Below are 12639 nucleotides of genomic sequence, written 5' to 3'. Positions count from 1 at the left end.
GATACATAATTTTACTTGAACTACATGTCCTCCTCTTTAATCACTCAAGAAGCTGCTGCTTTTAGTCCTCATTTCCTGACCAGAAAATTAATCACACAAGATTTTTATCCAATAGGTGCTATTTGCTAATGAGATTTCAACACCACTCCTTTTGGAATAAGAACAGATTTCCACCCTCCAAACTACTTAAATAGACATATCAAGTTTTACAAGCAGAGCAGTTTGTTTCTTCCCTCAAATATGCTAAAATGAGATGATATCCTGTGCACTGATGTTGATATCCTAGTCTAGCTTTGCTATCTAAAATGAAACATAGAATACTCCATGAATACTTTGAATTGCTATCATGGTGGACAGACGAGTTATTTATTCTCTACTTCTGTCACACCAACCTCAGTATGAGTGATCTTGAACTTTGTGGTGGCACAGTGTTACACATGGGGAAACAGATCAGAAGAGGGAAAAAAATAAAAAATAAAATTATAGATTGACAACTTGGTAAATTACTCCCATTGTAATAGCTGCTGTTTTCCTCATACATTTTGCTTTGATGGTCATTTTTTTAATTGCTATGATTTTAAATTTGTTCAACATTTTCAAATCCTTTTCAGTGCTTAACTAAAAAACTCATTTCACTGTCACAAAGACCATGTTTTATGTATGGAAGTTGTACTTCTTTAGACCAACAATGAGCTAATGTATTAAATAAATAGTAAGAACCAACTCTCCCTCCAAACCTTGCCTTGTCTGTCCTCAGACCTTCATGGCTGTAACTATCCCCTCTCCAGAAAATTCCTGGTTTTAAGTGCATTTTAATATTCATAGAAGTATATGGCAGTGCATACTTATTTTCATATTTTCAGAATTTCAGTTACAAAATACTTCTCTGCTCTCAAATGGCAGTATTTGAATAGTTTGTATCCCTTCATTCTGGCTGTGGAGCACCTTTCAAATTCTGAAGCCCATGAGCCCTATAGAGTAGCCTATTGCGCCTTTAAACCACAGAAAGTTGGGGCTCTTCAGCCTGTGCAGGGAAAGCTTATGTATGTGGTAAGAAAGCAATAATGGGTCAGAGCGAGCAAACAGGCTGTTTAGAATGAAAAACTGATTTAGTATCGTTGACTGCTCTAACAGCAGTTTGTGTGCCTGCAAGCAGCAGCACAGATAAATCTATTAGGAGCACAACTCAAAAGCTGCAATGCCCAGCTCCCAAAAACATTTAATAAGAGGAAAGATTGAGATGTATCCATAGTTTTCCTCCATAAACTGAGGCTGTGCACGGTAGGAGTAAAGAGTAAATCTTTCCTCAAGAGGCTATAATTTCAGCAGAGTTTAGTAAAACATCCCAGATGCTTGATTACAATTGTCAAATCTTACACCCCGATGTAATCTCCACAGTGTTAACATTATTATTTTGTCATAGATTTGCCATGAATCAGAAAAGGCCTTTGCTAGAGAGTAACAGTAGACTGTTAGAAAGAGTTAGAAAACCTTTTAAAAACCGATATTGATTGCTAGTCCTTTACCTTCTTTATCTCTTTCATTATAGGGTCACAACATCTTTGCTAACTTGTCCTCTAAGGACTACAGTGACCTTATGCAGCTTCTAAAGCAATCGATATTGGCAACAGACCTCACTCTGTATTTTGAGTAAGTATTGGCATCTCTTGCATTTGAGAAATGAAAATCCAAAGCACGTACTCTAATGACCTATTAAAAACCAGTAAGGATGTATAATATGAGCAATTAATGTTTAGCTGTAGTTGAAAAGATTTAGTCTAATACTTTGTATATTTTAGGCTAATAGAAATATCTCAAGTGTCTGAGTAAGTTTTTCTTTAATGTGTAATGTCTACATCATCAAAAGGCAAGGGAAAAGTCCTGGGCTCATTCTGGAAAGCAACCCCAGGAGCTGGCTACAATTTGCTGCCATAATTCTTCTGTCCCTTATGCGATATTTTTCAGACATGTAGAAAATCAATGACATTTTAGAATTCTTTTCCACCACTTCAGAGTTTCTAACAATCTATACTAAAATTATTATATTTAATAAAAGAGATGGATGCTGAGGTAATGAAAACCTACACGTTGCTTTTTGAAGATAACTCGCATCAGAAGAGAAATATGTTGTGGCAAGTTGAACTCTCTATTTTTCTCATCTGCATGTCAGACCTCTTAAGTAGTCTTCAAGTCAATGCTGTGTGATGTTTTCCAAATGCTGTTATTGCCAAGCTATATTTGTGGTAAGGATGAAGTGTGCATGTGGCTGGAGGAGTCACAATGCCACCACTAGACTTGGCGAGGCTTCAGCCTTAGGAACTTTTGTTGGATGCCCATTAGCATCCTATCCCATACATTATTGGGTGGCATTTGGTAATGTACCCCTCAACTTTTAGAGTGGTGTACATAGATTCCTCAATTACTGTGTGCTGATAGGTGGTTAATTACCACATGAATTTTCTTGAAAAACTTCAGAAATTCTAACTGTTTAACAATGCATCTTTAACTTTTAATTATATAAATACTAACTGGGATGCTGACATATTTACCGTGTTATTATGTAAAGAGCTGTTTCTGAACAATACTGGCAGCAGAGACACTGATGTTCTTTGTTTCCTACAAGTGTATTCTCAAAGAAATTGTACTTAAGCTTTTTATGAATAGCTTTACTGTAAATAACTTACAAAATTAACCCATGTTTGTAGATATGAAGATCCTCAGGAAGACAAATCCTTTTATGCACATAATTTTTGAGGCAGTGTGTTAGGCTTGCTAGGATCTAGAAGTCATGTACGGCAATGGAATTTGCTGACAGCTCTAAGTGAGATACAAGGGCCATGTGGACGTTTAAGTACAGATTCTCCTTTCTAACTACAAACATCAGGAGTGCAGAATTGGTTTATGTTGTCAAGGAGAGGATGAGTAGAAGGGACTTATAGGGCAGTTGCCCCATGCACTGCCTTGGCTGAGACCCTGCAGCCTGTGGAAGAGCTAGAAAGCCTAACCCTGGCGAGAGTTTGCAGCAGCACCTTGGAAGGGAAACCAAACACAATGGAGTTCTTTTTGCTGCCTACCTTAGGCTGAACAACTACATGGTCAAGTGGTCTTTCTATTTTTAATGCAGAGAAATAATGTCCAAAGAGGACATCAGCTGAATTTCAAAATGGAAAATGTATGTAATTTTAGTGGATAATTTTAAAAGTTACTCACAGATAATACAACAAGAAAAAGAACTGAATCAAAATGATGTTTATGGAAATCAACAGAAATGATGTCTTGAGTCACTGGACTGTGAAGCAGCTGATTTGCTGTATCGCAAATTAGCTTTCCCTTTCAGACTATATACAAGAGCCAACATTAGTCAAAAGCATTGCAAAATTTCTTAAATTCTGGCATGCTACAATGCTTAATAATCTTCCTGTTGGACACTGTGCTTAAGCAACCAGCAGGAAGCACTGAACTATTTCCTTATCCGTAGATGCCTTCTTCAGATTGACACTTTCTCATACTAGAAATCCTTTGTGGCGTTAGACTGAAGCTTCTACATCTATTTCCAAGGGTGTCAAAGCAAGACTCTTAACATTTTCTATTCCTGCTTTTATGAACCCACGTACTTTAAATTTGAATGCGTGAGGTTTGGGGGATCCCCTCTTCCCGAGCTTTCAGCTTTAAAAATTGTTGACTTTTTGTTTCTAGTAACATGTGAATTGTCCAGAATAATCAATACTTCAAAATTAAATAAGTTGCACTCATCAATCCTGTAATGTGAAATTCTAAATATTTTATTTCAAGAAACATAAGGGTTAAGATATCTTACTGTCTCTATATCTGTGTTCTAATTTCCATGGTAAAATCTGTTATGTAAGGGCCTCTGTACAATTCCGTCCATTCACTGGGGGCAGTGTTCCCAAAGGTGTGCATCCCCTTGAGTATAAAAATTGTAGTCTATGCCATCCAAATTGTGCTTTTAATAATAACTGTTGAAAATTTCAGTCCAGCTGAAGTAAGTATGGAAAATACAAAACTCTGTAAACTTCTTCCAGTTAGGAATCTCTCATGAGACAAGACACTGGACTGTCATCCAAACATAGGTATTTGGTTTCCAGCTTTGATGCTAATGTTGTGTCGCTCTAGGGAAGCTGCTCTGTATTTCTGTACCTTCTGTCATATTTGGGGCAGGATCTGTTGCATATTGTATGTGTGGTCTCACTGTGTGCAATAAGAGCCCCCTGAAGGCCAAGTGTGATTTACGACAAAACTATGGACTACAACAAGTCCAAATGTTGGTACTTAATAGTAAAAAAAATAAGCAAGCTTTAACATGTCCCTATTCATGGAGACTGGCAAGATCTTCTGAAAGACAAAGCATGAGGTCCAGTGGGGATACTTAATTTAAAGTCAGTGAGAACTACACATTCAAGATGCCTACAGTGTCAGTGTTCCGAGCGTTGGAAATAACAGTAATTACATGGCTCTGAAAAACCCTCTGGAATCTAAGAGTTAAAAAGCACTTTGCAAGGACAAGTAAAGTGAAGTGTGTGCATAATTCAGGGGTATTTCTATTGTCTGTCTGTCCACTCCTGTAGTCAGACATTTCATGCTTCCATGGTATCATTTATTTCCTTATCTGCAGAGGCTATAAATACAGTATTGCTTTTACTAGGCAGCTCTGACATTGGTAACAGACATTTATAGAACATGTTCGGAAATTAGTATGTTTCGCTTAAATGGACTGTCAGTGTAATGTCTTTAACAATATAAATGAGGTGTGATGATATTGTATCATTCAGAAAACCACGTTTCTACTGCAGTGCTGCCCAGGAAGTGTCTGTTTCCCTTTCTGACACTCATTTTTGTTGCAGGAGAAGGACGGAATTCTTTGAACTTGTCAGTAAGGGTGGTTATGATTGGAATGTTAAAAACCATCGAGAAATATTTCGGTGAGCACTGCCATTCATTGCTTTATGCTTATTTCAACTCGTAATCGTATTTGTTAAAGGAGGTTCTTACGTCGTGGAGGAAAGACTACAGTAATCAGAGAAGATGGCTTGCTTTAAAAATGAAGTCTATGATATGAAACACATTTCTAAATGTTACTAAAGTTTAGCAGAGGTACAATCAGTACAACTTCACCTTCTCCATTCCTATTTCTGCCTCTGTCTCATATTCTTCCCTTTCTCACAGCCTCACCAGTTACTGCTCAGCCTTTCTGCTCATTCTCAAAAAGCATCAGTGCTCTGCCTTAGGACCCAATATCTTCCTTTTCTGTTTCCTCTTCCCTCCTCCTCTCAGCTGCTTTCTGTCACAGGCTGTTTCTCTCCATTCTTATTGTCTATAACTGTGAATTTGCAGATGCACAACACTCTTCTGACACTCAAGAATGGCCTAAACATGCACCCTATAGATACTTTAAATGGTGTGTGTGCACCCCACATTTGAGACATACATGTGCATATTTGCATATGCGTGTCTTAATACATCTCAATTTCATTACAATTCTATTTCTTTCTGGGTATTTTTTTTAAACCAAGAAAATTAGCCATTTTCTGTTTTCCATATCATTTCATCCACTCCTGATTTCAGATTCAGGCAATATATTTGATGCTTCATTTTCAGTGCCCTTGTTCTTCATTTAAACTTTCTTAGACTTTTATCTGCATCATGTACTGTACATAAACGCTTTCTACAGCTGAATGGTTTCTTTCTTCTAATGCATATAAAACATGGTTGTAGCTAGGTATTAAACTACAGTGGAACAGCATAGCTCATAGTAAATCTTAAATTTTTATTGTAGATGAGCAGTAGAAACTGCTTAAACAGTGTCTGGGTTGCCTCCTGTGATTATAGGCTCTCTTGCAACAGCAGTCACTTACAAATAGGCATATAAATTAATCCAGTTTGCAGGTATTAGTATATAATAATGCCCTTGCTTATATCATGTGAAGTGCATGCTTTCTGGTACTTATATTTATATGGTGTGTATATATATTTATTTATATAAATAGTATCAGGGGTACTGCAAAATTAGCTGTTATGCTCCTGAAATGCCATTCCTTTTCTAGTGTGCAGTTTACAATACCAAAAATTCATTGTCTGATGACTTGAAATACAATTAGGTTTCCTGGGCACAATTGTGATGTAAAAGCCATGCTGATCACTGGGGTTTCAAACATGTCATTCTTTTTTGAAGGAAAAGAAGGTAACAGGGCTGACATTTTATACATATATATATTATTTATTTATGCATCCAGAGCAGAGTTGTTTAGAAATCCAACAAAGGTTGATTCAGCTTGTATTGTTCATTTCTGTTTTTCAGATCAATGCTAATGACAGCCTGTGACCTTGGAGCTGTGACCAAACCGTGGGAGATTTCAAGACAGGCAAGTCATGATTAATAGCAGGGCTGAGAGGAGGCGGGACTGGCGGGACAATATTCCCAGGGCCCTGGCTTACAAGGGACCAAAACTGGAATCAATTTACAGCAGTATTAATGCTATAAAAAATAGCAGGGGGTTCTGCGAGAAATACTTTATTGCTTAATCTTTCCATGTATGCATGCTGGCGAGCAGCACGTTGGTACCTGAGGAGATCTGGTTTTACAACTTCTCCTCTTATTAACCTTTTAAATCCATGTCAATAAAAGGATAGATTAAACAACAACAATGAAAACTATGAGCTACATGTAGCTGCACTTCCTTGGTTTGTACTAAAGTTTTCCTTGGCCGTGGCAGAATATTCCCGAAATCAGAGGATGATTCAATGATTAACATCAATTTTTTTCTGTTTAAGAGAATGTGTTCATTTTTATCAACTTTGGGAAAAACAAACAAACAAAATAAATAACTAAACAAAAAAACCCAATGTAGCATAAAGACATTTTTAGCATCCTGTACTTAGGATCAAAGATTCAGGCTTTTTCTGCTGAGTAGGCCCAGTAGAAACGCATACATAAAACTCAGGTCCAAACACTGGCTACAGCAAATAATTACAACACACTTAAGCAAGTGTCTGGCTTACTGAACAAACACTTGTTCTAGTAGACTTGTCTTTTACCATACAATTTTCCCTCTCTAGCTATCTTCCTATACTTTGTACCCTTCATTAATATTTCTTGTTTCCCATACTAGTAATTCTCTGTCCCTCACTAAGGTCCAGAACAAATTAGTCGTAGGCTGGGTAGTGTGACAGGGTTTTGGAGGAATATGCAACATAATGAAGCAGATAGGAAATACATCAGTACAACCGGGCATAGATGAGCAATTGCAGCAAGTTTGACAGGCTTAATGTAAAAGTGACAGCTAAAAAGATGAGATGAAGATGAGAAGCTGGACAAGAGAGCTAGCTATCAAGGTAGGAGCAGCCAGATTTCTTGGATTGGGACAGAGAATGTAACAGGAGATGAAAGGGACTTGCATTCCTTTGCAGCAGTACCAAAATAACATGCACATTAACCCAATAAAAAAGCATTAATTCAGTGAGGGCTTCAGCTCAGCTTGCAGTTTTGTCTAATAAGTCTTATTTTTGCATTTATAAGCAGACTAGAACAATGGTCCTTCTAAGGCTATTAACTCTACTTGTCCAGAATGTGACCACCTCTCAAAGAAATAAGAGAATTTGCTCTTATTCTGCAGTAGGAAAATGAGTCACAAGACCGTAAAGTGCCTCCTAGCCACTGCTGCAATCTGTGCAAACTCTCCTTACTTTTCCTTACCCCCATGAGCTTCTCAATTTTCCTCAACAGCCAAAATATCAGGTAGGGTCTGTTTCCCATGCTGTGAATCTTTGTGTTACAGTGTTCAATTAGTGCTGAACATTCTGGCAATGTGTTCTTCATTCTTATCGCTTTTGAGGTTTGCACTTGAAAATTCCCCTGAAGCCTGGCGTACAGGTTTACTTTGTATAGAAAAACCCTGTCTGAGATTGAGTGAAACATTAGCTGGTTGGGCAGAGAAGCTAATCAGTGTGCAGAAAGAAAGTAGGGGCAATAGAGTTGGACCTCAAATGTGCCTAAAGGGAAAATATATATATATATATATAAAGCAAGGGAGGGAGAAAGAAACTGAATTAAATGAATAAAGGAATAAAGATGAAATGTAGGAAGGAAAATATTAGGAAAAGAGAACAGACAAAAGAAGAGGCAAAGGGAGACAAGGAAAAATAGGATCAGAATAGCAGCGAGACAGGGATGAGACTACATCCTGATTATTTTTATGCAATGCACTTGGCAAACACTTAATTGCTGTTAAGTTGTTAAATTATTCCTCTGTCTGGAGTATTGATCCAAAATGTCATTAGTGCACTGGGATTACATATGTTATAAAGTTCCAAACTGCATGATAGCCTGGTTCAAGATTTAAGAGCGCTTTATAACACCACTTCACCTATTTCCAGTTTATTTTGGTACTCCCTATTTCAAGTTTAGCAAGCTCAGAATTTGTGCGTGTTAGGTACTGTGCAATTGCTAAATCAAGAAATTTTGAGACTTACAAAGCACAGGCTCTCTCAGTTCACAGGCTCTCTCAGTTCACACTGTGTTGTGCTTTGTTGTTCTGAAATCATGTCTTATCTTGAAATCACTTGAAAACTTTAAGCAGGCATGACGGTAATTTTAGGAACAGAACACTGACTTCAGTAAGTATCCTTTCTCCCCCCCCCCCCCAGCATCTCAAGTGCTACCTGCGCCAACTTTCTAAGCCCTGCATTTAGAAAAGTACACTTTGTAAGGCTGTTATATTTTAATTGTTCACTGTTTGATTTCTCAAAATCCCTATTGTTTCCAATATTCATTTTGTTATTAAATCTCATACTTCTGAGACACATAAACCTATGCTGAATAGAACAACAATCTTCATTCACAAAAATCAGGAAGACGTGCCAACTTCCAACCAACAGTGTCTTGCTTTTGATTCAATATGATAATCATAGTCTGAGCTCATATTTAGTTATTAAGGTACTGCAGTGATGACAGTTGTGGGGGGAAAAAATAGAAAAAAAAGTAGTCTAGTGGAGAAAAAACTTTTATGATCTCACATTAAATTAAGACAACAGAGGTTACTGGTTAATTAAGTTCTTTTGACAAGTGAAGTTGTTTATACAGGGAAACAGCCTGTAAATACCCAGAGAGCTCTTGCACGTTTTACAAAGCATTTTTACAGACATAATTATGCATGCCAACAAGAAGCTATCATTTTCTATTCTGTTCTCAATACTTGACTAAGTTGTGCACAACTGCAGAGTGCCGCCTCCACATTGCAGTGTCTTTACCCAGTTGATTCCCTATTGAAAAGTGATAAATGTGACTCTTTCTGGTTATGGCTATTTATATCCACTTATGTGCCCCACTCTGAGACATATACAGACATGTGTCTGACATCAGTTGTGCAACTAGGGCTATTAACTTCTTTACAGCAAAGTATAGGCTGAAGGCATGGTCTAAGCAAGAACTTAGTACCCTAAAAGTTATGTTACAAGCCCTCTAATGTTTATCATGATTTGTGTTTTAGGCAGCTGAGCTGGTAACCAGTGAGTTCTTTGAACAAGGAGACAGAGAAAGATCTGAACTGAAACTCATCCCTTCAGTAAGTATTAATCACTTCTGAAATAGTTAATTATTTGAATAGGATAAGAAAATAGAAATGAATTCATGGAAAAAACAACAACAACTGCATTTTGGTATGGAAATAAATATCTTTGGATAAAACAAAAACTCTCTCCAATAAAAAGATGCACTGAAAACCACACTTAAAAAGCAGTACAAGCAACAGGGTCATTTTTCCTTTGAACCAGTCTCCGTTTTCTTTACCTTCTCACAGGGTTACTCTGTCATTCAATTTTCTAAGCAACAAGTATTATTTTTAATAGATTAATTCAAATAAAACCACAAGATACTTGTGGACATTAAGTTGCTGCTGTCTGCTATGTGTTATTTAATATTTCAAATACTGAAAAGCATTTCTATAGCTATGTAACCAAATGCAACACAGACTGAAAGGTTAAATTAATATTAACTGGAATATGTAGGCAGATGGGTATAAAGTGGCAAACGAGAATGAAGGAAAAAAAAATGGTTCAAATGTTCAGTGAGCAATTTAAAGAGAAACCTTTACTTGGGTTAAATAATTGAAAATGTTTACATGCCCTTATCTAATGGAATTAGGAGAAGAGAAACAAGAAAGTCTTGAAAAGAATCTAGCTTACAAGCCACATGCCTTTGCTTCTAAATATAGTCATTCAAGTGGCTCAGATTTGTTCTCAGTTTGATAACTGGCACATGAACATACTACCTGTGGTGATGTGATGAAATAAGAAAGGTTAAAAAGCTTGTAGAAAATGTTCATGTAGAGAGTTGTTAGTCAGCAAGATCTCTTCTCTTGTATGTCAAGCATCTTTTTATTGCATTGCCCTTGTAAAGATCTGAAAAGGGCAGTATTTTTCTAAATCATTTTAACAGGAAATAGAATTTTCCAAAAATCATATACAAGATACTCAGTTAAGACTAAGTCCTTGAATCTTAGCACTGTGTCTTATCTAGATATGCTGTGTGATAACTGTACATCAGAAAGAGCAGGCAACAACTAGAAGAAATCAGCCTAGTATTTAGTATGTGTAGCCTAGAGACTGTGGAAGAGAAAGAAGGAAACTGAGTTTTGTCAGGAGACATCAAGCTGGGGGCAGATAGGCCTTGAATAAGAACAGATTTTCCACTGAAAGCTGCAGAAATGTTAAAAATTTGGGATTTTCATAGAATAAAAGAAAAAAAAAAATCAGTGAATGGTATGGATGAGCCACTAGAAGTAGGATTAAGATCCTGTAGAAGGAGAAGCTGATGGACTAAGTGAACTTCGATAGTGTACCAAGGAAACTCACAATCAAACCCTTGAGAACTCATTTTCTTCCATCTGCTTTCATAGGGAAGTACAGCCAATAATTGAGCTTAGGTCTCTCTAATTTACTCTCTGTGGAACGCAGAAGGATTAGGATGTTTCCAAAAGAATAAATTAATCACTGCTCCCCAGGCTGGTCTGTTGACCAGCTTTGGCTAAATGGCCACGGCTGGTTTTGCAAAAAGAGTCTGCAACTTTGAGGGAGGGAGCCAGCCCAGATATATCACTGATCATTTTGCTGAGCTGGAAGATCTCATAGTGAGAAAACACATTCTGCTCAAAGGTATCTACTTTACATTTCTACAGGAGGTTTCTTTCCAGCTCAGCCCCATCTGCAGAACATTTATTTTGCATTATGGACTTATAAAATTCAAATACGTTCAGCCTACAAATTTGAAAACAGAAATCAAAATAAACAGTTTGTTTTTCATGCCAGACAAAGCAATAAGACTGCAAAGATTGACTACGGTTTACAAAATGTTCTGGTTGTAAGAATGGGATCATAGCTCTGAAGTGCTGGATGATATGCCTGTAAAATACTCTGGTGTAATAAAGCATGACAGTTTTGTTCCCTTCTCAATTCAGGCCATTTTTGATCGGAACAGGAAAGATGAACTACCCAGGTTGCAGCTCGAGTGGATTGATAGCATCTGCATGCCGCTGTATGAGGTAATTTTTACTTGCTGCTCCTGCAGAGTCCAAAGAAGATTGTTCTTGCCTCTCTAGGGAAAAGAGTTAGCTTACTGTGCAGCCTTGAAGGCCCTAGGAATGCTTTATCTCCCTTTGAGTTTACCAAGAGACTGAACTCCATGCAGAAATATTGAGTTTCCCTGAAGAGAGAAATTATACTTACAGATAAAACTATCTAAGTTATGAAAACTGTTAAGGTAATTGTTTATTTCGATTGAGACAAACTGATTCTTGTCATGGCAAAGCGTGGAGTGCTCAGCAGGGTGGCGCTGGTGGATGGATTCACCATGTGCTGCTGTCAGACCTGTGCCTGGGAACACATCCAAATACACGTGATCCAGGAGATACTCAGGGCTGAGCCTTTGCACTCCCTACTGGTTCCTTTTCAAACTGTTAAAGGACTCCATAGGCCAGGCTTTTAAGGTCAATGACAAATGATTTGTGGTTTAACCTATATACTGTTTAACTGGGAGCTTAATCTTTAAATATGTTTCTATATAGGTTGCTTGGGTGTTTGGTATGTGGTATAAACCCTCAAGTACTACTTTGTTGGGCTCTGAATGACCAGAATAATGTTTCTCTCATTGGATTAAACTAGCTTCAGAATTTGACTTGTGTGTAACATAAACTTCACCATTTAAACTTTTTCTCTCTTATCTGTACAGAAAGCAGAGCTACACAGGCAGAATGATAAATGGAAAATGACACTATAGAAACTTAACCATCAATAACAGTGTCACCCAGAATTTCCCTACACACTGAGACCGCACAGACCACCTTCCATTTTAATAAGAAAGATGATGTGCTTTCCCTACCCTCTCTACCTCATGGCATTTGAGACTGCCACTAAAGAAGGGGCTGTCTAGTAGCAAAGGCAACTCCTGTTCTGTGACAGCAAGAATGTGAGCTGGTGTCTTATGCTTTGATGGTAAATCCTGTTGCTTTCTCTTGTCAGTCTTTATCAGGACAAAATAAGCTGTAAATCCATAGGTTTCAACCAACTAAGACAAGGCAAGCACAGGAGACACATAGAAAGTTACATTTTTAAAAATACTAAGCTCATATT

At 37.4% G+C, this 12639-nt stretch overlaps 1 protein-coding gene across 1 annotated transcript in view; it reads left to right on the top strand.

The window, feature by feature from the left end:
* Positions 1 to 12639, top strand: part of PDE11A (phosphodiesterase 11A) — a 123380-nt gene that overhangs the window by 99932 nt on the left and 10809 nt on the right. The window contains exons 15-19 of the mRNA XM_085552639.1: positions 1550 to 1650; positions 4863 to 4940; positions 6317 to 6384; positions 9508 to 9578; positions 11469 to 11552. Coding sequence (XP_085408765.1) covers positions 1550 to 1650; positions 4863 to 4940; positions 6317 to 6384; positions 9508 to 9578; positions 11469 to 11552 — 402 coding nt within the window. The remainder of the gene's footprint in view (positions 1 to 1549; positions 1651 to 4862; positions 4941 to 6316; positions 6385 to 9507; positions 9579 to 11468; positions 11553 to 12639) is intronic.

This window comes from Coturnix japonica, chromosome 7 (assembly GCF_054131305.1).
Source record: "Coturnix japonica strain WE chromosome 7, WE-NBRP24, whole genome shotgun sequence".
NCBI classification, from domain to species: domain Eukaryota; kingdom Metazoa; phylum Chordata; class Aves; order Galliformes; family Phasianidae; genus Coturnix; species Coturnix japonica.
This window is presented reverse-complemented; position numbering and strand designations above follow the sequence as displayed.